A 27,716-nucleotide genomic window follows, 5' to 3' on the forward strand; every position below is an offset into this window, starting at 1 on the left:
GGCGTCCCAGCAGTGAGTGGCAGAGAAAAGCCAGCCACTCCTGGAGCGCTTCCTAGGGAGAAGAGGCGGGGCTTAATCGCTGTCCCGCCTCAGATCACCGGGGCCCCGCCCATTCGACGCACGTGGCTCCCTGCCTTCCTGGATCCGGAGTGACTTCTTCGGCCGGGAGGTTGTTGGCGGCGCTTCTCCCATGGCTCCTGCCCAGGCCACGGGGCGGCGGAGGAAAAGGCAGCGGCGGTGCAAGGATCGGGACTTGGACGAGCAGCAGGTCAGTGGGAGACCCCCTCCATTCGCAGGTGCCGCGGCTTAAGGCAAGGATCGGGAGCCTGGGGCCAGTATAGTAGTACCTCGGGTTAAGAACTTAATTCATTCTGGAGGTCCGTTCTTAACCTGAAACACTTCTTAACCTGAGGTACCACTTTAGCTAATGGGGCCTCCTGCTGCCGCCGGAGCACGATTTCTGTTCTCATCCTGAAGCAAAGTTCTTCACCTGAAGCACTATTTCTGGGTTAGCAGAGTCTGTAACCTGAAGCGTATGTAACCCGAGGTACCACTGTAGTAGCTTGTCGGACTAGGACCTGGTAGGCCAGGGTTCAAATCCCCACTCAGCCTAGCCTGCCTCGCAGGGTTGTGAGGATGAAATGAGGCGAGGTAGAGCCTTTCTTGGAGGAGAAGTTGGGACATAAATGGTAACAAAATGGCAAAGCAACCCTTTGCCCAAAACAAAGCAGTTCTTCAACCTAACCTACCTCACAGGGTTGTTGTGAGGATAATACAGTGGTACCTCGGGTTACAGACGCTTCAGGTTACAGATGCCACTAATCCAGAAATAGTTGTTGTTGTCGTTTAGTCGGATTGCACTTCGTGTCCGACTCTTCGTGACCCCATGGACCAGAGCATGCCAGGCACTCCTGTCTTCCACTGCCTCCCACAGTCTGGTCAAACTTATGTTAGTAGCTTTGAGAACACTGTCCAACCATCTCGTCCTCTGTCATCCCCTTCTGCCCTCCATCTTTCCCAACATCAGGGTCTTTTCCAGGGAGTCTTCTCTTCTCATGAGGTGGCCAAAGTATTAGAGCCTCAGCTTCACGATCAGTCCTTCCAGTGAGCACTCAGGGCAGATTTCCTTCAGAATGGATAGGTTTGATCTTCTTGCAGTCCATGGGACTCTCAAGAGTCTCCTCCAGCACCAGAATTCAAAAGCATTAATTCTTTGGCGATCAGCCTTCTTTATGGTCCAGCTCTCACTTCCATGCATCACTACTGGGAAAACCATAGCTTTAACTATACGGACCTTTGTCGGCAAGGTGATGTCTCTGCTTTCCAAGATGCTGTCTAGGTTTGCCAGAAATAGTACCTCGGGTTAAGAACTTTGCTTCAGGGTGATAACAGAAATCGGGTGGTGGCAGTGTGGTGGCAGTGGGAGGCTCCATTAGCTAAAGTGGTACCTCAGGTTAAGAACAGTTTCAGGTTAAGAACGGACCTCCAGAACGAATTAAGTTCTTAACCCGAGGTACCACTGTACAGGGTGGAGAAAACACTGGGTTATAGCCCACTCGGGGTTGGTTCTTCTTGTTGCTGCTCTGTATTCAAACACTCTCTTTCTTTTTTGGTGTGGTTCAAAGGACTATGAGATGCCTGTTCCAGCTTTTCCGGCAGCAGATTGCACTTCTGATGTCGAGCTAGACACCCAGGAAATGGTTCGGGCCCAGAACAAGAAAAAGAAGAAATCAGGGGGCTTTCAGTCCATGGGTGAGTGAGGGAGAGCTTTTTTAATGTTACAAAATCGGCTGTTCTTGTACCCTAGCAGGGGCCAGAACAAGGTTTGTGACGGCCCACAGCAAAGTGCCCTCCACTCTCCTAGGTGGGTTGGCCTATTTATTGATTTCATTTCTATGCCGCTTTATATTTTTAAGAAAAATCTCAAAGCGGTTTACAGCATATTAAATCAATAAAACATGAATAAAACAATCTTAAGAAAGTCAGATATAAAATATACAGTCAAAGCAACATAACGGAAAACTAAAATATTATCTTAAAGATTTCAAAATAAAACAAATGCAGTTGTGGTGATGTGGCGAGGAAGGGATTTTGCCTCAACGCTAATGTTAATTAATTTTGTTAATTATAATTATAGTGCTTTGAGGGCTGTTGAAATAGAAGGCAAATGAGGGGCAGTGCTAGTGAATAAGAGACCATTTGCTGAAATGCACCAAAATTGGGTAAGCAGTTCTTGGCACTGCTGAAAATGTTCATTTAAAAACTGAATATACACTATATCTAATCTCTGTAGCTGATTATCATCCACTCAGTGCTCACCTGATGATTGGAGCGTCCTATTCTGTGGGGTTTTGCTGATAGTGATCAAAGGCTATGCCCATACACCAGAGGCAAATGTGTACACCAATTTTTTTTGGCGTGTTGACCTCCAGTGAGCCATATTCAGAAGTATTACTTGGCAAGGCATGCTGTAGATGCAGATATGGGATTGCATTATAAGGTTTTTGTACGGGTCGTGGGCAGCAGGGTTCTGGATCAGGCCAAAGGCCCATCTGGTCCAGCGTCCTCCCTGCCCTGCGCTCCAGATTTGAAAATAATGGTGAATTTCAATTATCTGTTTTCTCCCTTAGGTCTGGGCTACCCTGTGTTCAAAGGGATCATGAAGAAAGGGTACAAAATACCAACTCCCATCCAGAGGAAGGTGAGGACCCAGGAAATGACATGCTGGATCAGAAATCAAGGGTCCATCTAAGCCGGTCTCTTCATTTTTGCTTTAGAAATACTCTGTTTGTGCATTTCAGGGGGTTGGACTAGGTGACCCTCAGGGTCCCTTCCAACGCTACAATTCTACGATTTTATGAAAGGTCCCCAAGGGTCATCTGCTTCCAACCCCCTACAATGCAGGAATGTCAGCTGAAGCATCTGTGAAAAATGGCTATCCAACCTCTGTTTAAAAATGAAGGAGAGTCCACTACTTTCCAAGGGAGGCTGTTCCTCTGTCAAAGAGCTCGTAGTGTCAGAAAGTTCTTTGTGATGTTTAGGGGCAATCCAGCCAGATGGGCGGGGTATAAATATTTGACACCTCCCTTTCCATGGAGGCGCAGATTGCAGCTATAACAAAGGCAGCATTTTTTCACCTCCGCCAAGCTAAGCAGTTGGTTCCTTACCTCTCTTGCCCTGACCTATCCACTGTGATCCACGTGACAGTCACCTCCAGACTGGATTATTGTAACTCACTCTACGTGGGGCTGCCCTTGAGACTGACCCAGAAACTCCAGCGGGTGCAGAATGCCACAGCAAGACTCCTTACGGGGTCCTCGCTGCAGGATCACATTCACCCAGTGCTATACCAGCTGCACTGGCTCCCAGTGGAGTACAGGATCAGGTTTAAGCTTTAAAGCCCTATACAGCCTAGGACCCTCGTACCTACGGGACCACCTCTCCTGGTATGTCCCACAGAGGACCTTACAGTCTTCAAACAAAAATATCCTGGAGGTCCCAGGCCACAGGGAGGTTAGGCTGGCCTCAGCCAGAGCCAGGGCTTTTTCAGCTGTGGCCCCGATCTGGTGGAACGCTCTGTCACAAGAGACTAGGGCCCTGCGGGACCTGACATCTTTCCACAGGGCCTGCAAGACAGAGCTGTTCCACCAGGCCTTTGGCCAAGGCACAGTCTGACCCCCTCTTTTGGTAATCCTCACAGAACTTTAGCCCAATGGTTGCCATTAATTTGATTTTGAATTGATTTTAGAATTCTGTGTTACTTTTATTGTTGTTAGCTGCTCTGAGCCTGGCTTTGGCTGGGGAGGATGGGATATAAATAAAATATTATTATTATTATTATTAGTCAGAATCTCCTTTCTTACAACATGAACTCATTGGTGCGAGTCCTATCCTATGGAGCAGGAGAAAAAAAAGCTTTCTCCACCTCTAAAATATTATGAAATTTTATTCAGATATCTCTCTCTCTCTCTCTCTCTCTCTCTCTCTCTCTCTCTCCTTCCTTCCCCTCACCTCACCCCAAAATCTGCAATATGGGGGAATCAAGTTGTTTTTTCATCATTAACTTCATGACGTTTTGCGTGTAAACTTGGTTGTGTGTTTCCTAGGCCCCATCCTAACTCGACGTTGTAGTTAAGGGTTCTGAGAGTTGTGAGGAGATTCCTCATCCTCTTGGAAAGCTGCAGTTCGCACAGTCCCTGACTTCAGGTTTGCTGCTGTCGTTCGATTTCCCCTGCCTCCACTCTGAATCAGCTTTGTTTTGCAGACCATCCCCGTGATCCTGGACGGCAAGGATGTGGTGGCGATGGCGAGGACGGGCAGTGGAAAGACGGCCTGTTTCCTCATCCCCATGTTTGAGAAGCTGAAGGTGCACAGTGCCAAGACTGGAGCACGGGCTCTTATCCTCTCTCCGACCAGAGAGCTTGCCTTGCAAACCCTCAAGTTCACCAAGGAGGTAAGCCAAAGATGGGTGGAGGGAAGGCTGAGTCTTTAAATCATTCTGCTAATGGAATAGTTACTTGACTCTTCTTTTTTGTGACTCCCTGCACATATTACCGTATTTTTCGCTCTATGAAACACCCGACCATAAGACGTACCTAGTTTTAGAGGAGGAGAACAAGAATAAAATATTCTCTCCCTCTCTGCGCAGCGCCTCTCCAGCAAAGTGGGAGGAGAAATGGAGCCCCTTCCATTTCTCCTCCCGCTTTGCTGAAGGGGCGCTGTGCCTCTTCAGCACTGAAGAGGCGCTGTGCAGAGAGGGAAAGCTGTGCAGCGCCTCTCCAGCAAAGCAAAGTCAGAACAGCAAGAGGGATCGCTGCGCAGCGAAAGCAGCGATCCCTCTTGCTGTTCTGGCTTCTGGGATAGCCATGCCAAGCCTCTTCAGGGCAGGGGGAGCGTTCCTCCCGTTGCCCTGAAGAGGCTGTGCGCAGCTATCCCTGATGTGGTTCAGATGGGACTCAAGAGTGGCAGAAACAGTTTTGGTCGCGTAGAAGCCTTTGTGCTAGCTGCATTTAGGCACCGATCCCTCTTGCTCTCCTGGCTTTAGCCATAGCTGCACAGCCTGCATTCGCTCCTTAAGACGCACACACATTTCCCCATACTTTTTAGGAGGGGAAAAGTGTGTCTTATAGAGTGAAAAATACGGTACATGTCTTCTGTTCATGAATTTTGAAACAGTTTGATATTGTTATATGAATCTTGTCAATATATTATTCGCCTTGATGTGGTTCAGATGGGACTCAAGAGTGGCAGAAACAGTTTTGGTCGCATAGAAGCCATTGTGCTAGCTGCATTTAGGCAGTGCTTTATTCCATTCCCCCCACAATTCCTTACTTGTTAATTCCCACATATAGGTACGCACCAGGCAAAAACATTCCTCTTCTCCCAGGCCTTTGGCTAATAAGCCAATCTATGGTCTTTTAAATGGTGGTTTTGGGGGTTGTTGTTTTGTTGCGAGTTTAGCAGGATTCCTCAGAGGGCTTGGGGTCAAGCGAAGGTGGGCCTGTTCAAGCATGAGGCTCATCAAGTCCCTGGCTTTCCTTTAGTTATTAGACAGCTGGAAGGATGTCTTGGGACCAAATGTAAGTTTTTGACTGGGTTTTTTTTCATTCTTCCCCCACTCCCACTACAGCTTGGCCGATACACAGGCCTGAAAACAGCCCTGATCCTTGGAGGAGACAAGTAAGTTTGACATTAAAAAACACACACACAAAGATTTTTGACCTGTCCTATGTTTAGGCCTCACAGGAAATCACATTGTTGAAGAACCAAGGCCACATTCACAACATATGTTTGAAGCGCTATAATGCCACTTGAAACATTCACTGCTTCCCCCCAAGGAATCCTGGGAACTGTAGTTCGTTATGGGTGCTGAGTAGTTAAGAGGTCCCCTGTTCCCTTACACAGAGCTACAGTTCCCAGAGAAGAAGGATTGTTAAACCATTCTGGGAATTGTAGCTCTGGGAGGGGGAATAAGGGTTTCCTAACGACTCTCAGCCTGAGCGAACTACAACTCCCAGAATCCTTGAGGGCGGGGAGTAATGACTGTTTAAAGTAGTATCACATGCTTTAAACTTATGGTGTGACTGTGACCTTGAGGTCCATCTGATTCAGCATTGTAACTCATCCCTCTGCCTTTCCAGGGAGTGAGCCTTCCATAAAGTTGATTGCTGACTAGGAAATCTAAATAAATAAAAATACATATCCAGCGTTGGTGCTTAAAAGTGCCATTGAAGCAAAACATTTTGTTTCTGAAGTTGTGGACCATATGATGTTAAGCAGGCAAGCCATTGTCCTTTCTAACATTCCTATTGTTATATGTAATAAAAAATATTTTTTTAAAAAAAGACGTGATGTAAGATCTGAGTGTGGCAGTCAAAGTTAGGCACAAAGGGGGGCGGGGAGGTTTTCCTGCTTTCTCTAAAACTAAATTTGCCTTCTGCTCCTCCTCTCCTCCAGGATGGAAGACCAGTTTGCAGCTCTGCATGAAAACCCTGATATGTAAGTCCAGGTTTTTTTCTTCTGGGGGGACACATAACCCTAAACATATTGCGAATCTTCGTACTTTTGTCCATTTACTGTATTTATTTTCCCCGATTTGAACTATAAAATGGTGATTTTCTTGAGTCAAAATGAGAGTACCCCTAAACATTTTCTAAAAGAAAAAAAGCATTGTGTAAGTCTAAAAACGTGAGCCGGTGACTAGGAAACAAAGGGCTTGTTTTAACAGGCTTCCTGGGTGCCCCTTGCATTCATCCTGATGCCTCTCCCATCACCAAGTTTTGTATAAGCCCATTTCAATCTGCCGGGCTGGCACAGGTCCAATGCAGTATTCTTTCTGAACTTGTAAGAAAGCCCTGCAGCCACTGTGTCCTTTGCTTGCCTCCCACAGAATCATTGCAACTCCTGGCCGGCTGATGCATGTGGCCATAGAGATGAAACTCAAGCTGCAGAGTGTGGAATACGTGGTCTTTGATGAAGCAGACAGGTGAGTTCCTGGCCACTTGGGGGAGTGCCTATTTTCCCAGGCAGGAGATCGGGCCACAACATTCGGAAACGGGAACATGGGAAGCCAGCTTCTGCTGAGGCAGGCCTTCGATCCATCTAGGTCAATATTGTCAACTCTGATTGGCAGCAGCTGTCCAGGTTTTTGGACAGGTAATCTTTCCCAGTTTTACCTGGAGATGCCAATGGGCATAGAACTAGGGATCCTCTGCATGCAAGACAGATGCTCTAACCACTGAACTTCCCTTCCCTTATGCTGAGTCAACCTCCTGGTCCATCTAGCTCAATATTCTCCACACTGACTGGCAGCAGCTCTCCCGGATTTGTAGAGTTGGAAGGGAGCATGAGGGTCATCTAGCCCAACCCCTTGGAAACTTTTTGCCCAATGTGGGGCTCGAACCTACAGCCCTGGGATTAAGAGTCTCACGCTCTACCAACTGAGCTATCAAGAATTTCAGAGAATGATTTCTGCTAGTCCTGCCTGGAGATGACAGGGATTGAACCTGGGACCTTCTGCATGCAAAGCAGATGTCCTGCCTCTGAGCGGTGTTGCTTGGTTCTTCCATTTAGGAAAGAGAAGCCTGGTGACAACTGTGTTTTTGTGGACAGTTTTGGCTTTTTTCAGTTTGTGAATTCTTGGTGTACCCCATGTGGAAAAGGAACTTCTGAGCCAAAACAATCCAAATTCCAAGATTAGCTGGCTGGGGTTGATGGGGCTTGTAGTCCAAAATATCTGTAGATTTGATGACGGCTACCCTTTAAAACTGGGATGCTTGGTCTAAACCACAGAGCCTAGGACTTGCCGATCAGAAGGTCAGCGGTTCGAATCCCTGCGACGGAGTGAGCTCCCGTTGCTCGGTCCCTGCTCCTGCCAACCTAGCAGTTCAAAAGCATGTCAAAGTGCAAGTAGATAAATAGGCACCACTCCAGCAGGAAGGTAAACGGCGTTTCTGTGCGCTGCTCTGGTTCGCCAGAAGCAGCTTAGTCATGCTGGCCACATGACCTGGAAGCTGTCCGCAGACAAACGCCGGCTCCGTCGGCCTATAGAGCAAGATGAGCACCGCAACCTCAGAGTCGTCCACTACTGGACCTAATGGTCAGGGGTACCTTTACCTTTACCTTTTACCCTTTAAAACTACATAGGTTTTCTTTTTAATGAAGTACCTTTTGTCTTTGTGAGATATATCTGTTCCCATGGAATTCCTTCCGTAGTGTGTGGCTTTTTAAAAATGAAATTTCGGTTTGCAAGATATTCTTATAGCTTCTCATCCCAACCCTTTCCCTGTTCTTCAACCATCTTTGTACAGTGGTACCTCGGGTTACAGACGCTTCAGGTTACAGACTCCGCTAACCCAGAAATAGTACATCGGGTTAAGAACTTTGCTTCAGGATAAGAACAGAAGTCGTGCTCCGGTGGCATGGCAGCAGCAGGAGGCCCCATTAGCTAAAGTGGTACCTCAGGTTAAGAACGAACCGTATTGGAAACCAGAAACTTCTTCCAGGGTAGCGCCACTCTGGAATTCTAAGAAAGCAAAAAAAAAAAAAAATCTGTTTTAATGTTGCTATAAACTGCCCTGGTGGTTTGTGAGTGGAAGATGTAGAAATACTTTGATCAATAAACACACAGCAAACAACTTTCCAAAATAGGTAACAGAAGAACACTTCGATTTTTTTTTTAAAAAAGGATTCCCTGTGGGTGCTCTGAAGTGCTACAGTCCTGGGGAGGGGACTGTACCACGTGCATGGGCAGGGCTGTACCATGTCTGTAAGCCAGGCATTTGCTTGGCTGAATCTTGTTGCATATTTTTTCAGATCCTCTGCCCTGCCGCTTGTTCTTCTCCTGTTTGCTTTCTGTGTCTCCTCAAAACGCCTTTTCCCGCTTACCTTGCCAGGCTCTTTGAGATGGGCTTTGCAGAGCAGCTGCAGGAGATCATCTCGAGGCTGCCCGAGAACCGCCAGACCGTTCTCTTCTCTGCCACCCTGCCGAAACTTCTCGTGGAGTTTGCTCGAGCTGGTAAGGAGACGGACCTGGTCTTGGGTGCCGCCTTTGCGTACCGGAGGCCCAATCTCACAGTTCCCCGGAGAGGGGGATTGCCCATGAAACCACTCTGGAAACCGTAGCTCTGTGACGGGAATAGGGAGGTCTCTAAGCACCCTTTGCAAACAGCATTTCCTGGGATTCATGACTGTTTTTAGTGGCCAGAGAGTCCTTTTAAATAAATCCCCCGGTCCCATTGATCTAGATTGCAGAGAGCATCTGGAAAATACCTTTATCCTCATTCCAGTGAGATGTAGCCAGGGTGGATAAAACTCAATCATCATCATCATCATCATCAGATTCTTTTTTATTTGAATCAGATTCTTTTTTATTTGAATTGATTTTTTTTTAAAAAAAATGCCTTTGGAGGAAAAATCTTTCTGAAGATAGTTTTCTATTTAAGTTGCATTATAGTCCATAGGCTATATTCATATTTTTTTCTTTTTTCTTTTAATAAAAATATTTTTAAAAAATTAAAAAATGAATATTGTTCAAAGGCTGTTCATCAGGAAATAAGGGTTGGTTTTAAGTTTTTCATGTGTGCTAAAACTCAGTCTGGTGGTGTTGTTTTAAAAAATTTTAACTACATCAGTTAACAAACATGGATACATATGCTCTAATGTTATTGTTTTAGTTAAATATTTTTTTTAAATTGTTATTAAGGAAATGATTATTTTTCTCCTTCCAATAAAGTACAGCAGAAAAGTTGTCCTAATATAAACAGTTAACTTATTAAACCTCACAATAATTTCATAATTATCAGTCTATGTATCTCTAATAGTATAACCAATCAGTAATTTCTGATATAACTGTAAAAACTACTCTGAAAACTTATTATTCCAAAAATGAAACCTTCAACTGGTTGTAAATATTAAGATTATACCAGCAAGAATGAGTCTTTCTGTAAAAAAAAAAAAAGATTTAAATCGAGTCTTACTGACTTGTGATTTAAATAGTGATGTAAATTGATTTGATTTAAATCAAATCCACCCTGCTGAGAGCATCTGGAAAATCCAGAGCGAGCTGTAGCTTCATATTCTCTCCCCTCTGCCCAAACTTCCTGTCTACAGGTCTTACAGAGCCGGTGTTGATCCGACTGGATGTGGAATCCAAGCTGAGCGAGCAGCTCAAGGTAAGCAGGAAGTATGGTTATCTTGGAAGGGGCAGTTTGGGGAAGGGGAGGAGTTTGGCATTGGAATCTGCCGAAACTGGGGAGCGGGGCACACGTGGCCGTTCGTATGGCTTCCCTGTCGCTGCTCCTCTAGTCTGCTTGAGCCAGCTTGGCAGTTGTGCTAACTCATGGGTGGGGAACCTCTGCCTCAGTGACCACCTGCGGCCCTTGAGAGCTCTCTCGGGTATTATTTGCTTGGCTGGAGTGTGCCCTTAATATTGCTCCTCCCTTGCCTGAATGGAGGATAGAGAGGAAGCTATACTTTTGTGCGTCTGCCCAGTATCAATGGGCAGGGAGTTCCAAAAATGCAGGCTTTGCCGTACTGACGGATCGTTATTCTTCTTTTTGGCAGCTTGAACATTATTTGGCACTTGTACAAAATGCCAGTTTTCATCCTTGAGTTTGGGGTTTGCGTGTGTGTGTAGGGAACAAATGAGGTTTTAAAATGGCGGCTTTAAACAACAGTGGAGGTCTGAATAAAGCAGGGATGGAGGAGCACAGAAGATAATACAGGGGCTGCTTGAAGTAGCTGTGAGGAGATGGTAGGTTTGGGGGGAATGTAATGGAGCAGGGTGGGAGGCTGGAAGCAGTGTGTAAGTGGGCGTCATAGCTGTCAACTTTTCCCTTTTCTTGTGAGGGATCCTATTTGGAATAAGGGAATTTCCCTTTGAAAAAGGGAAACGTTGGCCGCTGTGGTAGGGGTTGGTGAGCAGGGGCAGCAGCCCATGTGTATGTATCTAACTACAGTGGTACCTCGGGTTACATACGCTTCAGGTTACATACGCTTCAGGTCACAGACTCCGCGAACCCAGAAATATTACCTCGGGTTAAGAACTTTACTTCAGGATGAGAACAGAAATCGTGCTCCGGCGGCGCAGCGGCAGCAGGAGGCCCCATTAGCTAAAGTGGTGCTTCAGGTTAAGAACAGTTTCAGGTTAAGAATAGACCTCTGGAACGAATTAAGTGCCGTATTTTTCGCTCTATAACACGCACCAGACCATAACACACACGTAGTTTTTAGAGGAGGAAAACAAGAAAAAAAATATTCTAAACGAAATAGTGGATATATGATTTTTGTGGTTCATGCTGTGGCCACAGACATGTGATCTGACAGTGAGTTTGGAGTAGCCCAGTGCAAAAATCCTGAGGATCCATGTGGATCCATGCTTTGTAACCACGGAGGAGGGAAGGAAGGGGAACCATGGATCCTCTGCTCACGACTGCAGCAGATCCCCCCCGCCACCCGTAGGCATTCGCTCCATAACACGCACAGACATTTCCCCTTACTTTGTAGGAGGAAAAAGGTGAGTGTTATGGTGCAAAAAATAGGGTACTTAACCCAAGGTACCACTGTATATCCTAAGCTTCAAGGAGGCATAAAAAGCTGCCTTATACCAGATTAGGTTGACTTTGAGTGGTTAGTCTCAGGGCATTTTTTCTAGAAAAAGAGGCTCACCATGAATGCCTCCCTTGTCCTCTTATCATGGCAATGATCCTGGAACTGAGTTTCGGTGAGTTCTGGCTGGGGGGGGGGGGAGCCCTGGTTCAGCCAATCTGTCACCCTCCTGTTGTCAAAAATGTCTTATTGTGGGGAGGGTGTCAGATTGGCAAAGACTGAGCTAGACCCTTCCCAGCTGGGAGAAAACTCAACAGGCACCAACACTGACAATTAAACACCTAATCATCCTCACAGCTGTCTTTCTATCACGTGCGTGCGGATGACAAGCCAGCCCTCCTGCTGTACCTGCTGAGGACGGTCGTAAGACCGCAGGACCAGACGATTGTCTTTGTGGCCACGAAACATCATACAGAATACCTGAAAGAGGTATGTGGCTTGTTGAGTTTTGTGTCATAGGCGGCATTCACATGGCAGTTCACACCATTTTTGCTGCTGTCGGCAAGATTTCAGGTTGGTAGGCATATTATCCTCCAATAAACAGGACTGACATGGGACTGAGTCTCCACATAACCCCCGTCCTATTTGATGGTTATGTTTTTAAGGTTTCCTTTAAAAGTTGGATTGCCCACACAGGACAGGAACGGGTTGTTGTTGTTGTTGTTGTTGTCTCCCGCCTTTTCCCCCAGACTCTAGGCGGCTTACAGATAAAATAGAAACAAGTCAAAACTATGGGGGGGGGGAGTCATTGAAAAGTTATTAAACACTAATAAAATTAAAACTATCTGCCTCTTTATATACACACAATAGGCCCACAACTTACACACATGCTCTTTAGGCACATGGCAAAAAAAAGGAAAGAATAGAAAAGGGATAGAGTTTCAGGGAAAAGGACTTTGGCAATCCTCACCCATCATTGAAACCAAGGTGTTTTGACTGCACACGATTTTGGCTTTAGGCACAGTCCCCAAAACATAGCCCCCGCCTAAGTTGCAGGCTTATTGTATGTACATGCAAAATATCTATTAAAAACACAGACATTTACAATAAAAGCATCATGGCAGCAAAATGATTTTTCTTCGAAACGATGAGGACTAGAAACTTGCCGGGTGTTTAAAGAAAAGGCTAAAGAAGTTCGAAAGCGCCATTCCTAATTTCAGTCCCATTTGTACCCCATGGACACCTGGGGAACTCGAGTGATACTTTTGATTTCTCTTTACTTACTGACCTTCAGTTTGCTTCCCCTCACTGATGCTCCTGCAGCTGTTGACAGCCCAGGGTGTGAACTGCACGCATGTCTACAGCTCCCTGGACCAGACGGCCCGGAAGATCAACGTGGGCAAGTTCATCCATGGCAAATGCTCGGTGCTGATCGTCACCGACTTGGCCGCCCGGGGCATCGACATCCCTCTCCTGGACAACGTCATCAACTACAGCTTCCCGGCCAAGGCCAAGCTCTTCCTGCACCGTGTCGGTGAGTTCTTGAGGTCCGGCACCTTGTGCAGCTTAACTTGTGAAAGCTGCCTTAAGTCGGTTCATCAAGGCTACCATCTTAAGGGTCTGGGTGCAGAGGTGGGAGGAACAACAGCTTGGGCAGTAAAGCATACACTTTGCATGGCGTTTTATGAGTGTTCCACCCCTCATTGGCTACTGTCAAGCAGGAACTGGAAGCACCTGTCAAACTGCATAGGGACTGGAACCCTTTGACTGCAACACATGTGGCTCTGTAGCTGTTCAGCTTTGCCCAAATGGTCACTCTTTTTTACAGCAGTGGTTGGAGATTCAAGCTTAGAAGACAGATTATTAAACAAACCTTTTGTGCCATCCAACATTTCTCTTCTCTGTTTTGCTTTCTCCAGGCAGAGTGGCCCGGGCGGGGAGAAGTGGTACGGCTTACTCCCTGGTGGCGCCGGATGAGACCCCCTATGTTTTCGACTTGCACCTCTTCCTAGGCCGGCCCCTCATCCTTGCCAACCCTCACGAGAAGCCCACAGGTAGGTCTGCCCTCGTTAGGTGGCAATAATTAGCAGGCCTGCTCTTGGGAATTGATTTTTCTTTATTGCAAGTATAATAGATTGGTCAAAAAAGGTTGCTGCCACAATTGCTCACAGGGCTATCATGCAATGTGTTGCATGTTTTATTCCTTTGTTCTGTTACATTTTGCAAATTTGGAAACCTCTTTATCCCGAGGCCATCAAAACAGTATACAACACAGTTAAAAGAAGACAAAATGCAAATTCTCACAATTGAAACTGCTTCTACAAATTCTAAAAACAGCAGAACCATCCTTACAGCTGTGCAATTAGTTAGTATTTCATAAATGACTAGGTCATATTCTTAAACAAAAACATCTTCAGTAGACTCCTCAATATGGTGATGTTGGGTGCCTTCTTAATTTCTGTGGGAAGCTCATTCCAGAGGGCTGGAGCGGCAACACTAAAAGCCTGGTTTTTACACAAACTGGGCACACTACTGGGGCATATGATACTCAGCAATGCCCCATCTAAGGAAAGCAGTTCCTGGGCATGGATATATGAGGTGTGGTGATCCCCTATGTAACCTAGTCCCAAGGTTACAAAAGCCTGCTGGATCAGGTCGGTGGTCCATCTAGTCCAGAATCCTGTTCTCACAGTGGCCACCCAGATGACTGGAAAAAAATCTGGAGGCAGCAGGACCTGAATCCAAGAACGCTTTCCCTGCCGCTGTTCCAGCAACTGCTATTCAGAAGCATTACTGCCCTTAACCTTCGTGGTTAGTAGCCATCGAAAGTTCTCTCCTCCACAAATTGGTCTAATGCTCTTTCAAAGGTTGGTGGCCATCACTATGGGAGAGAGTTTTAGCTGTGCAGGAAGAAGTTTATCTGTCTTCCCACATTTGTTGGAAGTCTCTGAGTTTCTAGTATTATGAAAGCAAGAGAGAACCTTTTCCTCTCTCCAAAGCCTCGCCTGGAACTAACACAACCGGAGCTGGTCTTGCCACTTTCTCTCCCCCCCCCCCCCCCAATTTTATACACTATTTTTTCCCTTTTTATGACTCCTGCACTCAATGAATGACCTCATTATACCCTCGCATTACATTTTTGGTTGCATGCTACACAAAATCAGCAGGATGTATGCATAAAATTTTGGGAAGGGGGAAAAAAGGTTTCCCCCCCCTCCCAGCAATATCAAGGTGAATACCTGGGGAAAGCATATTCCACAGCTGTGGCACCACCACCAAGAAGGCCCTTCTATGATAGCCACTCTGGCAGGGGCCCTGCAACAGCTCCCTGACTACTTCTCTTTCCCCCCTTTCAGACACTGACGGCATCTTTGGCCGTGTCCCCCAGAGCATCATCGACGACGAGGAGAGCCTGCTGCAGACGGACCACGAGCGCTCGCTGGAACTGCAGAGCCTCCGGCGAGTCTCTGACAATGCCCAGAAGCAGTACCTGAAGTCGCGGCCTGCTCCGTCGCCCGAGTCCATTAAGAGGGTCAAGGAAATGGACTTCAGCCTGCTGGGCATCCACCCCTTGTTCAGTGAGTGGCTTACTAAAAAATAATAATTTTATTATTGATACCCTGCCCATCTGGCTGAGTTGCCCCATTCCTAGTCTGCTGCTGCTCCATCACACGGGGGTAACATTCCCCTCCCTGCTTTGTGTCCCCGAAGGTCTTCGCTTTGAGGGGGAAGAGATGGAGCGGCTGAAATTCGTGGACAGCATCAAAAGTTACCGTTCCAAGGCGGTGAGTTTCGCAAGGGACCCCTAGCAGCAGACCCCATGCCTCTTGGCATTAAGGGAGCCCTGGCACGCGCCTGTTGAAGCTGCACGCCGGCGCCAGGGCAGGGTTCGATTCTGCTTTGCCCTGACGAACGTCACCACCCCCCTCCCCTGCTGTTGTTTCTAGACCATCTTTGAAATCAATGCCACCAACAAGACTCTGGCCAGCGACGTCATGCGGGCCAAACGTAACCGGGACCGCCAGCTCATTGATCGGCACCAGCGGAAGCAGCAGGAGAGGCTCTCCTTGGCGGCGGAGAAGGTCCAACGTCTTGCTGTGCCGGCGACCGCAGAGCAAGACCCAGAGGAAGAGGAGGAACGCATTCAGGTAGGGATGCGGTGGGGCTGGTGGGCTTCCTCTCGGCTTCAGGACAGGCTGGGGAACCCGTATCCTTGCAATGCTGCCCTTGGACGTCTGTGGCTACCCTTGGATGCCTGTTCTGGAGGCTCCAACTGGAGCAAAACGCTGGACTACTAGTGTGGACAGACATATTGCCAGCACATGACTCTGGTGCCCCAAAATCTGCACTGGCTGCCCATAAGCTACTGGGACAGGTTCAGGGTTCTTGCATTCTTTTTCAAAGCCCTGAACAACTCTGGTCCAGGACACCTGAGGTACCCTCAGATTCCTTAAATCCATGCCAGATCATGGAGGTCATTGGGGGAGCTGCTGTTAGTGGTCTCCCAAGGCTTGGATGCATGGCTTATATCCACCAGGATCCGAGCTTGTGGTCAAGCAGTATATAAATTGTTTAAATAAATTTCACAGTAGGAAAATCTGGATCCCGTAACCTCTGAACCTTAATGCTAATTTGCTGACCATGGCGAGGGGCTGAAACCTACTTTAAGATGGTGACAGTCTCACCACCATCATCACCACCACCACCTCCTCCAGTGGTTGGAAATCAGAGACTACACCTGTCGTTGACTTTTGAAAATTATTTTTAAAGGTTGCTGTTGTTGTTAACACAATTTTAACAGGACGAAACAATCCCTTTCCCACCCCTTAGAGGAGACAAGGGGAGTCTATAGTAAAAATTTAAAAACAAGAAATCCAAAAACATTAATTGGTCAGTACAGCCCATCAAGAAGCATCACGGTTCTAGTCCTCAATTCGTAGCAGCCGGAGAGTTTTGTAAGCTGCTGGGAGATGTGTTTGCGTTCCTCTCGAGCGCAGAGGGTGATGTTTGCCTTCTGTGCAGCACGCGAGCACTTGCCTGTTGAAGACGGGGGATGGCGGCCCCCTCAATATTGGGGGGTGGGCTCGGACCCGTCCCAAAATATTGAGGGGGCCAAAGCCCCTTTGTCCCCTATGGTTGGCGCCCCTGGTGGTGTGCTTGGGGAAAGCGCAGGCCCGATGGCACGCTCCCTGGGAGTAACGCAGAACCACGGAGAACCACAAACCCAGAGGAACTGGCCCGCCTTCCTGAGTATTGAGGGTTGCTGACCGTTCTTCACATTTTCACACGCACCCCAGGATGTTTTCTCCAGCGTGGTGGGAAGGAAGCGGAAGCAGCCCCTGGATGGGAAGGACAATGGGAAGAAGCAGAGGCTGGCAACGCAGCAGCAAGGAGAGTTCTACATCCCATACCGGCCGAAGGACTTTGAGAGCGAACGAGGGTAGGTGGCAGCAGTGGGAGAACGCAAGCGGCCAAAATTGTGGGAACCTTTTGGGGAAAGTGTATTTCCGAGGTTTGATGGCTCATAACACCTGATCGGCTCTCTAAACACCCGTGCTCACTGGCTACATTCAAATGAAGGAAATCTCCTGCATATCATCAACGTAAGCAAGTTGTGCTTCCTTTTTCTGGTTATTTGGCTATAACCTTTGATAGAATACAGATAATTGAACAAACTTTGTTGCATTGCATTTATTTATTTATTTTTATTTATTTTTCACCAACAACCAAAACCCAACAGTGAACCCCCCCCCCCAAGGCGGCTGATACATTGAGTATACATAATCAATAATAACATATTCAAATCAACCATATGTACAATTCTATATACATTAACACTTTTCGCTCCACAAGGTTTATTTAACTTTCTTGCGTTACATTCTTCATTAAATTATCTTTTAATTGATATATAATTTTATGGTGTTACTCGGAATAGGAAAAAGTGGTGTTGTGAGCCATCAAACCTCAGAAATACACTTTCCCCAAAAGGTTTCCTCAATTTTGGCTGCTAGCAGTCCGAAGGGTCCTAGCTCAGTGGTGAAGCATGAGAACATAGGGCAGGATTTCGAGGTTAGAGAGCGGGAGAGTTAAGAGGCGAAAGAATACAAATTATGCATCGCGTGCAGAAAGGGGATAGAGCAACATGTTCCTCCTCCTCTCTTGTCCCGGGGTCAAGATTCCTATTTGGGCATCTGGCTTGGCTGGTATGGGAACAGGATGCTGGACTAGATGGTCCATTGGCCTGATCCTGCAGGGCTCTGCTCTGCTTGTGTTCTCACAGGATGCTGTCTCTCTGTACTGAGCTTGGTATTGTCTACACAGACTGGGAGCAGCTGCCCAAGGTTTCAGACAGGGGAGCCTTTCCCTGTCCTTACCTGGAGGTGCCAAGGATTGAACCTCTGGCCTTCTGCATTCAAAGCAGGTGTTCTGCTGCAGAGCTGCGGCTCTTCTCCCAAGCAGAAGACCTTCGGCTGCAGAAAGTCCTAGGTTCGAACCCTGCCCTCTCCCGTTAAAAGGGTCCAGGTGATGGGGAGAGACCTGTCTCCACCTGGGACCCTAGAGAGCCCCTAGCAGTCGGAGCAGACAGCTTTAAGGCGAACGGGCGAGCGGTTTGACCCGGGGTACAGCTGGTGGCTTTTCTTCCTGACCTTCACCTCTCAATGCCCAGGTTGTGCGTCGGTGGGGAAGGCACGGCGTTCGAGCAACAGGCTTCCGGAGCCGTCCTCGACCTGATGGGCGACGAGAATCGGAACATGAGCAACAGCAAGCAGCTCCTGAAATGGTGAGTAGGGCTCATAATCAAAGGGGTTTGCGTGGCTGTTCTGTTTTGTTTTTGTAAGTGGGGCAGGGCGGCAGAAATGTAACCGTTCGAAAACCTTTCTCGTCAACGGAAGGCTCCTAATAATTGATATTTGATGGACTGAATTTGTGCATGGTGAATTTATGTCTCCACCCCCTGCCCCCAGAAGCCCGGGGTGGAAAATGCACCCACAACTGAAAACCAAATCAGTCATTCTAGAACGTTCTAGAAACATTCCTTCATCCCTTCAAACACACATATTTGATGCCTCCCCCTCCCACATTGAATGTGGTTGTGCAGGGGTTGGTTATGGAGGTTTGCCTGTTTGTTTGGGGGTTTTTTTTAGTCTTACCTTTTTTATTTATTTCATTTATATTCCACCTTTCCTCCGGGGAGCTCAAAGTAGCCTACATACTCCCCCCCCCCCATTTTATCCTCACAACAACGTCCCTGTGAGGTAGGTTAGGCTGAGAGACGACAGGCCCAAGGTCACCCAGTGAGCCTGAGTGGGGATTCGAACCCTGCTCTCCCAGGGTCCTAGTCCGACACACTAACCACTCCACCATACTAGCTCTTGAGGAGGTGGGGAGAGATGTAGGTATTCTGCCTATTTGTGGGGAGGAGAGTGGTGGCGATTCTGAGCACTTCCAGTTTCTGTGCCATGAAAGGGGTATTTTGTGGTGCCCACAACAGTTCCTTAGATTTTCAAATGGGACTTTGGGCACCAAAGAGCTTGGAGGAGGAGCTGTGCTGTACAGCGAGCTTATTCTACATAAGATCATTATGTAGCCCAAACAGCACCATCTGGGTGGTATCGGCAGGTTTTGAAGATTTTCAGAAATAAGATTTTTAGCTGGGGGAAATCCTGACGAAACAGCTTACTTGAGGGACTCCACTTGCTTATGGAAAACATCTGGCTGTTTGGAGGGTAGGGGGAGAAAAACAGGGTTTTTAATGTGTGTGTGTGTGTGTGTGTGTGTGTGTGTGTGTATGTATGTAATGGAGTATTCTGGATAAGGGCCTGGCTGGCTGCAGGAGAACCCCCACAATGCACCTTGTCTCAGAACTCATTTGGTAATCTCTACAGTGAAGTCGGTGCTATTTAGCAGCAAGAACATCACAACGTGCGCACAATCACCACTTTTCTCAAATGACCTTGAATGGTTTTATCGTTTATCATCATTAGGTTTCCAAGGTTTGGCATGGGCGGATAACCTTTAACGGTAACCTATTACTTCAGTGAAAGCTTGATTAACAACAAACATCGTCTTATACTTCCCACAATGAGCTACTAATAATAAATTTGGTGGGCTGTTGGGGGGGAAATACACAAGGCCATCTGTTGATACATAAAACATTAGCCTGGGTTTCCAGTCAGCCTTTGCTAGGTTGCTCTGAAGCTGCTTGTGTGCCATTTTGCATTTGTAGCCAGGATTGTGACAGCCTAGGCACTCTCAGCACCCTGAACAAACAGCTCCCATAATTCTTTTGAGGGGAAGCCATGACTGTTTAGAGTGGTATTGCACCGCTTTCAATGTATGGCATGAATGGGGCCTATCTTAAGTTGCACATCAACTGATAGTTAGTGTATCCATAATGCAAACTGATGGTGGCTTCTTCTTTTTTCTTAGTATTATTCATAGATAGTTATTTTCTTTTAAAAATTTCCTTCTTTTTTTAAATTTGCAATTTTTGTTTCAAAGGGGTGAGCAGTTCCAAAGTTCACTCCTTTGAATGACAGGGGTGGGACCGGAAAGCAAGGGTTGGGGAGACCCTTCAGATGTTGCAATTGCCCTCATAGCTGTCAACGTTTTCCTTTTTTTAAGAGAAATTCCCTTATTCCGAATAGGATTCCTCGCAGGAAAAGGGAAAAGTTGACAGCTATGATTGCCCTCCCAATGCCCGCTGAGCCTGCTGGGAGTTGGAGTCCCAGCGACATCTTGAGGGAGCACCAGGCCTAACTGTTCCTGCCCTAAAAGACTTTCCATCAGTTCAACCAACAGGTGGTGGCCAATTTTTTTTATTAAATGTTGGGATTCAAGCTTTTATCAGGAGAAACTGGCCACTCTCCAGGCACCCGGCTTGAATCTCCGGTTGACCTCCCTGTCTGCATTCTCCAGCAGGATACAGACTAGGTCGCAATCGGCGATCCTCCTCAGCGTGAGAAGAACACACCACTCTTTCCTGCCCCCCCCCCCAGGCAGGGGAAAGAGATAGACAGAAACGTATTTACATGCCTTTATTTCTCTCTTTGCAGCGTCACAGAAAACACGTCTGCTCTCTTCAAACTCCAACAGCAGAGAGACAAACTCCTCCTGTACTTCCTGTACAGCTCATATTACACTCTGAGCTAATTCCGGTGCTTCGCACTGTGAATAGACTGTCCCTCTGTTTCCCACGGAACATTCCCATTAAGTTTTGCTTTCAAGCTAGCAGCTCGCGGCCGCATTGCTTCTATATCGTAACATTAAATCTTTATACCGCCGTTCATCCGCAGATCTCGGGGTGGCTCACAACACAAATGTACAAATTGAAAACACAAAATACATAATCAAAACAAGAACAACAAAAAAACACACAATCCAATAAAACCTGCTCCCAGCCCCCAACAGCCCCCCCCCACACACATTTAAAGGGCATCAGATGTCAATTGGCCAAAGGCCTGGTTGAAGAGGAATATTTTCGCCTGGCGCCTAAAAGTGTATAATGAAGGTGCCAGCCGAACCTCCTTGGGGAGAGCATTTTGCTCTACAGTGGTACCTCGGGTTACAGACACTTCAGGTTACAGATGCCGCTAACCCAGAAATAGTACCTCAGGTTAAGAACTTTGCTCCAGAATGAGAACAGAAATCGTGCAGCGGCAGCAGGAGGCCCCATTAGCTAAAGTGGTACCTCAGGTTAAGAACCATTTCAGGTTAAGAACGGACCTCCAGAACGAATTAAGTTCTTAACCCGAGGCACCACTGTATTTGTGTTTGTGTCTCTCTCTTCTCCAGGGATCGGAAAAGGAAGAGGTTTGTGGGGCAGACGGGCCAGGAGAATAAGAAGAAGATCCGAACGGAAAGTGGTGCCTACATCAGCAGCTCCTACAAAGGCAACCTGTATCCTTCCAGCTGCAAATGGCTCCATGGTAGAGCATGCAGTAGATGCCAGGTCCATCCCCGTCTGAAATCCTGAGCAGCTGCTGCCAGTCAGTGAAGACAACACTGAGCTAGAGGGACCAATGGCCCGAATCAGTATAAGGCAGCTTCCTATAACATTCCTGTATCGTACAGAAGGGTGGAGAGGGCAAACAGATAGGGGCCACGTAGCTGTTGGTTTGGGGATAGAGGAAATGAGCCCGGAGAATAGATTATTGAGGACAGGAGGCGATATTATTATTCTTCGGAAGCTGAAGCACTGTCATATCAAAGAGGGCAATGGCTTGTTCTGTACAGTGGTACCTCAGGTTACATATGCTTCAGGTTACAGACTTTGCTAACCCAGAAATAGTGCTTCAGGTTAAGAACTTTGCTTCAGGATGAGAACAGAAATCGTGCTCCGGCTGCGCGGCAGCAGCGGGAGGCCCCATTAGCTAAAGTGGTGCTTCAGGTTAAGAACAGTTTCAGGTTAAGAACGGACCTCTGGAACGAATTAAGTACTTAAACCGAGGTACCACTGTACTAGATTATAGCAGGGTAGATTTCAGTTTGAACGAGAGGACAAGCTTCTTAATGGCAAAAGAAGTTTGGCAGAGGCAGCAGTTCCCCACAAGACTTGCTGAAGAGTTGCTGCCCTCTCAAGCTCCTCAAGCATCCACTGGGAAGCCATCTTCTCTTTTGATGAGGTTGGGGAGGAAGGGTACCTGGAGAGCAAGCAGCCTACGGTCTATATTGGCACGCTGCTTGGAAAGAGTATTGATGGTGTGGTTTCCTGACCTCGCGTACCCCAGCTACGACAAATGGAAAAAGAAGAACAAGATCGATGATCAGGATTCGGACTCGGATCGGGAAGGAGAGCGCAGAGCTGGGAAGAAGCGGAGAGGCAGGGGTGAGTGTGTTCCCAGGGAGGGGACATGGTATAGGAGTGGTTTCCCCTGGATCCCTCTTACAACTTAAGAGTCTATTTCAGCATCCCTAAAGAAAAGACATTATGGATGGTATTTCATTCACTTTTGGCAGGAGGTGGAAAATAGGTCCATCTTTTAAGGTAGAAGTCAAAACGTTTTGCTCTTGGGAAAGGTCATTGTGTTGGCATATGGAGAAATACCGTATTTTTTGCACCATAACACTCACTTTTTTCCTCCTAGAAAGTAAGGGGAAATGTCTGTGCGTGTTGTGGAGGAAATGCCTACGGGTGGCATGCCTATGGATTTTCCTCCTCTAAAAACTACGTGCGTGTTATGGTCGGGTGCGTGTTATAGAGCGAAAAATACGGTAGGTTTGAGGCAGGGTAGTTCTTCAAGCTTTCAAGCGTTCTGGGAATCCTAACAGCAGCTTGTGGACCTAATAATAATAATAATAATAATAATACTTCAATGCAATAATAATGCGCACACTTGTGATTCCTTCTGAAGGTGCCCACCCTGCCTCATCTTCCCATGGCAGCCGCGGCCCCCAGCAGGGGAAGGTCCGCTCCGAGCTGAAAACCAAGCAGCAGATCTTGAGGCAACGGAAGAAGGCAGCCAAACTGCGCTTCCTGCAGAGCGGCAGCTTGAAGCGCCTGAAGTCGCGCAACCGGCAGAGGGTGCAAGAAATGCGCAAGACGGCCTTTGGGCGAGGGGCAGCCAAGAAGGGCAAGATGCGGAAGAGGATGTAGACGGGGGCAAAGCCGGTGCGAGCTGGCTTCCAAGAGCTCCGCCGACAACCGTCATTTATTTGCTGTGTAAACTCTGGGGAAGATTAAAAGCACCCTTTTACCAAGCTTCTAGGAGCGTTCCTCTCTCCCTCCTACCTTTTCTGTTAATTGGTTTGGATCGATGCCATCTTCCACCCCCAAATCTTCCTCTACTGTACCCTCAGCTGCTGCTCTGAATTTGAATCTGGGCTGGGCTGGGCTGAACATTTATCCTGAGGGTCTCCCCCACCCTCACCTGTTCTCCATCAGTTACTGAGCCCCCCCAAAAAAAATCACCACTGAAAAATTAACACAGAGGAGACAGTGGGCTGCATCTGACGTGCATTTTCACATGTGCAATTTCAACCATGCACCGGGCTGGAACGGCACAAATTGGATCTGTGCAAAGTGGAGAGCTTAAAAGCTCTGTTCGCACTGGGGCCCATTTGGAACTACCTGGAGCAGAAAGAGTTTTTAAGCTCTCCGCCTCGCTCGGGGGCAGGGGGGAAGGCCTGCTCAGTGCACCAGCTCTTGGATGAATATGTGACACCCGGCATGAGCATCCATAGCCTCCCGGGTTTTGCGCACCTTGCCCCCATGAGCAAGCCTAAGCAGACCCAGCACAAAGAGAGCTTTGAAAGCTCTCAGCCTCGCTTGCTTTGGGCAAGGCCTGCTTAGCAGGCTGGCTCTGGGGGTTCTCTCTTTCTGCCCCTCGCCCACAATCCACTGGGGCAGCTCCGGGGGTTTGGGTATACGTGATTTTCACCTATGTGCAGAACCCTTAGGAGCAAACTGCTGTGGAAGATGTGCTCATCCTGTATATGTTTAGTTCAAATCGGAATGCACCTCTTGCGGAACGCAGGTGGCGCTGTGGTCTAAACCATTGAGCCTCTTGGGCTTGCCAATCAGGTCAGTAGTTCGAATCCCTGCAACGGGGTGAGCTCCTGTCTCTCTGTCCCAGCTCCTGCCAACCTAGCAGTTCGAAAGCACACCAGTGCAAGTAGATAAATAGGTACCGCTGCGGCAGGAAGGTAAACGGCGTTTATGTGCACTCTGGCTTTCGTCACGGTGTCCCATTGCGCTAGAAGCGGTTTTGTCATGCTGGCCACATGACCCAGAAAGCTGTTTGTGGACAAATGCCGGCTCCCTTGGCCTGAAACGCGAGATGAGCGCCACAACCCCATAGTTACCTTTGACTGGACTTAACCATCCAGGGATCCTTTACCATTTTACCTTAGTCCCACTCAGAATGCACCTGTTGGAATTGACGGAGCTTGCCATCTGGCATCTGTTAACTTCAGTGTGTTGTCTCCAATGTAGCGACACAGCAAAGTCGCCTAGCTTTATACTTTCTCTGCTGGCGAAATGGTTTTGTGCCAACAGAACAGAGACTGCCTGAGCAAGAGGACCAGCGATTTTGCTTGAGCAACGGGTTATGCAATCCATTGAACTGAACAGCGAGCTCCCACCAGCACAGCTGCTCTGCGTGGTTTGTCAGTTGCACAACATTAACACTCGCCCACCTGCTGGTCCAATAGCTCTTCGTGCCAGTGGACAGAGAACGTTGGGGACAGATTAGGGGGTTTACTCTGATTAGAACTATACGGGTGCATTTAGACATGGGGAAGAGTGCATCGGTTTTCCTGGTTATAATGCTGGTGCTTCTGTCCTGGTGTTTGGAGCGGGGGCCTCAAGGCAACAGACATTAAAATAAAGCAAATGGGACTTGTTTCAAACTGTCCCTTGCTCAAGATTTTGATCACTCAGTTCCAGTCCCCCTTCTTTTAAGGTTCTCCCTGCTCCCAAAAAACATCTGGATTCAGTGGCCACTGAGCACATTCTCTGTGGTAGCCCCTAAGTTGTGGAACTCCCTCACAAAGGTGTGCCTAGCACTTGTTGTTAATTAGTCATTTAGTCGTGTCTGACTCTGTGACCCCATGGACCAGAGCACGCCAGGCACTCCTGTCTTCCACTGCCTCCCGCAGTTTGGTCAAACTCAGGTTCATAGCTTCGAGAACACTGTCCAACCATCTCGTCCTCTGTCATCCCCTTCTATTTGTGCCCTCCATCTTTCCCAACATCAGGGTCTTTTCCAGGGAGTCTTCTCTTCTCATGAGGTGGCCAAAGTATTGGAGTGTTGCATGACCTTGGGCCGGCCACAGTCTCTCAGCCTAACCCAGCATTCTTCAACCTTGGTTTTCCAGCTGTTACTGTACTAGAACTCCCATTACCCCCAATGTTCAGGGATGATGAGGAGATTGTTACTTATTTATTGCATTTTTATCCCAGGAGCTCAAGGTGGCATGAGCAGTTCTCCCCACCTGCTCCTCATTTAGTTCCCCACAACAACCCTGCCAGGTAGATTAGGCTGAGACCCTAACTGGCCCAGGACCACACCTAGCGAGCTTCTGGGCTGAGTGGGGGATTCGAACCTTGATCTCCCAGGTTCTTGTCTGACACCTCTAACTGCTACACCACTGCTGGCTCTGACATTCCATCACGGACATCTGGGGGCCCAAGGCTGAAGAAAATTGGCCTGACCCACCAATTGTTGGGAGGGTAAAATGAGGGGGCGGACACAACTGTTGTGCCAGATTGAGCTCCTTGGAGGAAAGGCAGGATATAAATATAATAATAACCTGGCAGGGCAATCTCACTTTTGCGGACTGTCACAGCTCCTTCAAAACCTTCCCTGTTGTTGTTGTTTTGTCATTTAGTCTTGTCGACACTTCGTGACCCCATGGACCAGAGCACGCCAGGCACTTCTGTCTTCCACTGCCTCCCGCAGTTTGGTCAAACTCATGCTGGTAGCTTCGAGAACACTGTCCAACCATCTTGTCCTCTGTCGTCCCCTTCTCCTTGGGCCCTCCATCTTTCCCAACATCAGGGTCTTTTCCAGGGAGTCTTCTCTTCTCATGAGGTGGCCAAAGTATTGGAATCTCAGCTTCACGATCTGTCCTTCCAGTGAGCACTCAGGGCTGATTTCCTTAAGAATTGAGAGGTTTGATCTTCTTGCAGTCCATGGGACTCTCAAGAGTCTCCTCCAACACCATAATTCAAAAGCATCAATTCTTTGGCGGTCCAGCTCTCACTTCCATACATTACTACTGGGAAAAACCATAGCTTTAACTATACGGACCTTTGTTGGCAAGGTGATTTCTCTGCTTTTTAAGATGCTGTCTAGGTTTGTCATTGCTTTCCTCCCAAGAAGCAGGCATCTTTTAATTTCGTAATCTGTTTTAACTTTTCTTAATTCAGAATTTTAAAGGGTTGTAACCTGCCCTGGGGCCTGCTGGTTGAAGTACTGGTGATAAATTTGATGGTGATGATAATAAACTCACCCCAGGAGGTTGAGGTGGTTAGTTGGGGTCTGTCTCGGAGCGAGATGCTGCTGCTGTTTCTGGCTGAGGGACTGGCGTGGGTTCCCCTTTGCGGAAGTTGGCCAGGATGTCGTTCAAGTCCACGACACAAAGCTCAACCTGGTGGCATCAGAGCAACAGAGATTCGTAAAAAGATTCAGTCTGGGGCAAACATTTATTTCATGGTTGTAAAATGGAAAACAAATTATCAAAAAGAACAAATAAGAATAACGGAAAGACCTTTGGAAAGTTAAATAACAATAGACTAAATTTTGCCAATTTGCTGCCAGGCCAACTTCAAGGCGTTTGCTATTCTTAAAAGCAACCCTTAACAGCTTGGAACCAGTTTACTTGCTCCTTATGCGCCCACCTGACAGCTCCAATCTGCAGAACTCACACGATTGTGCAGATTGCACATCATAATAAATCAATATCTTAATGCTGCAGCACCCCAACTTGGGAACTCCCTGCAGGTGCTTCGCTATACTCTGCTATAAATATTTTTGGTTAGGCAAGCGTACTCAGACAAGTAGAATGCCAGCAAGCATTTAAAACTAGATTTTTTTTTGTTTAGCTCAGCTCACTGTCAATTACATTTAAGTGTTTTCCATAGTTGTTGTTTAAATGTGTATATACTGACCATTTCATTGTTTTATTGTTTTTGCAAACCACTCTGAGGGTGAGTTTCTGGGGCTCTTTTAAAAAATCAACTGAGATATCAATTTTTGTGAAATGAGTAAGTGAAATTCAAATTTGAATAAATCCCACCCCCTGCTGACAAACCCTATTGCCATGCTGAGGGAACAGGCTTTTTTGTGAGGGGTGGGAAATGCAACCCCCTACCCCACCCCATTCTGAAGGAGATTCATACAAACATGACCCCTTTTCGTCTAATTCTTGGGGAAGGCTTTGGGTTTTCTGGGTAAGGAGCAGAGGGTGGGGTAAAGAAGGAAATTAAAGAGGAAAGGAGCGAATGTAAGAGCTCTGCTGAATCAAACCAAAGGCTCTGGCAGCTGGAAAGCTGCCATTTTAAACTGCCAACAGAGCAGGCACAGTGCCGGGCATTCAAGGACAGTGTGGGAATTTAAAACGGCAGCAGTCCAGGCCCATCAACCTCAGAGAGGCCCAAGATTGCTGTCTGAACTGATGGACCTTTCTGGGGCCCTGTTAAGTTGCCCACTGCTTGCAAAGCTCCC

The 27,716-nt window shown here is 47.5% G+C and overlaps 2 protein-coding genes across 4 annotated transcripts in view; one reads left to right on the forward strand and one right to left on the reverse strand.

Moving 5' to 3' along the window:
• Positions 1-23,247, forward strand: DDX54 (DEAD-box helicase 54). Its single transcript, XM_083478546.1, has 20 exons — positions 1-268; positions 1,626-1,752; positions 2,631-2,701; positions 4,265-4,453; positions 5,630-5,679; positions 6,457-6,498; positions 6,890-6,985; positions 8,895-9,016; positions 10,111-10,172; positions 11,905-12,036; positions 12,871-13,081; positions 13,467-13,601; positions 14,904-15,125; positions 15,259-15,332; positions 15,495-15,695; positions 16,845-16,987; positions 18,215-18,328; positions 21,343-21,447; positions 22,278-22,375; positions 22,902-23,247. The coding sequence occupies exons 1-20, from the start codon at positions 191-193 to the stop codon at positions 23,141-23,143; spliced, it is 2,514 nt and encodes an 837-aa protein (XP_083334672.1). The 5' UTR covers positions 1-190; the 3' UTR covers positions 23,144-23,247.
• The window catches only part of CFAP73 (cilia and flagella associated protein 73), a 10,957-nt gene continuing 6,006 nt past the window's right edge, over positions 22,766-27,716 (reverse strand). For 2 of the 3 annotated variants that reach the window (XM_083478851.1, XM_083478849.1), the window contains 2 exons: positions 26,503-26,640; positions 22,772-22,830 (listed from right to left, as the gene is read on the reverse strand). In XM_083478851.1, the coding sequence (XP_083334977.1) occupies positions 26,521-26,640 (120 nt within the window). In that variant the 3' untranslated portion in view covers positions 22,772-22,830; positions 26,503-26,520. Of the gene's footprint in view, positions 22,831-26,502; positions 26,641-27,716 lie in introns of all 3 variants that reach the window. The other variant, XM_083478850.1, reaches the window with a different exon arrangement.

The sequence above is a fragment of the Podarcis liolepis genome (genome assembly GCF_965112155.1).
Source record: "Podarcis liolepis genome assembly, chromosome: 15".
Taxonomy (NCBI): domain Eukaryota; kingdom Metazoa; phylum Chordata; class Lepidosauria; order Squamata; family Lacertidae; genus Podarcis; species Podarcis liolepis.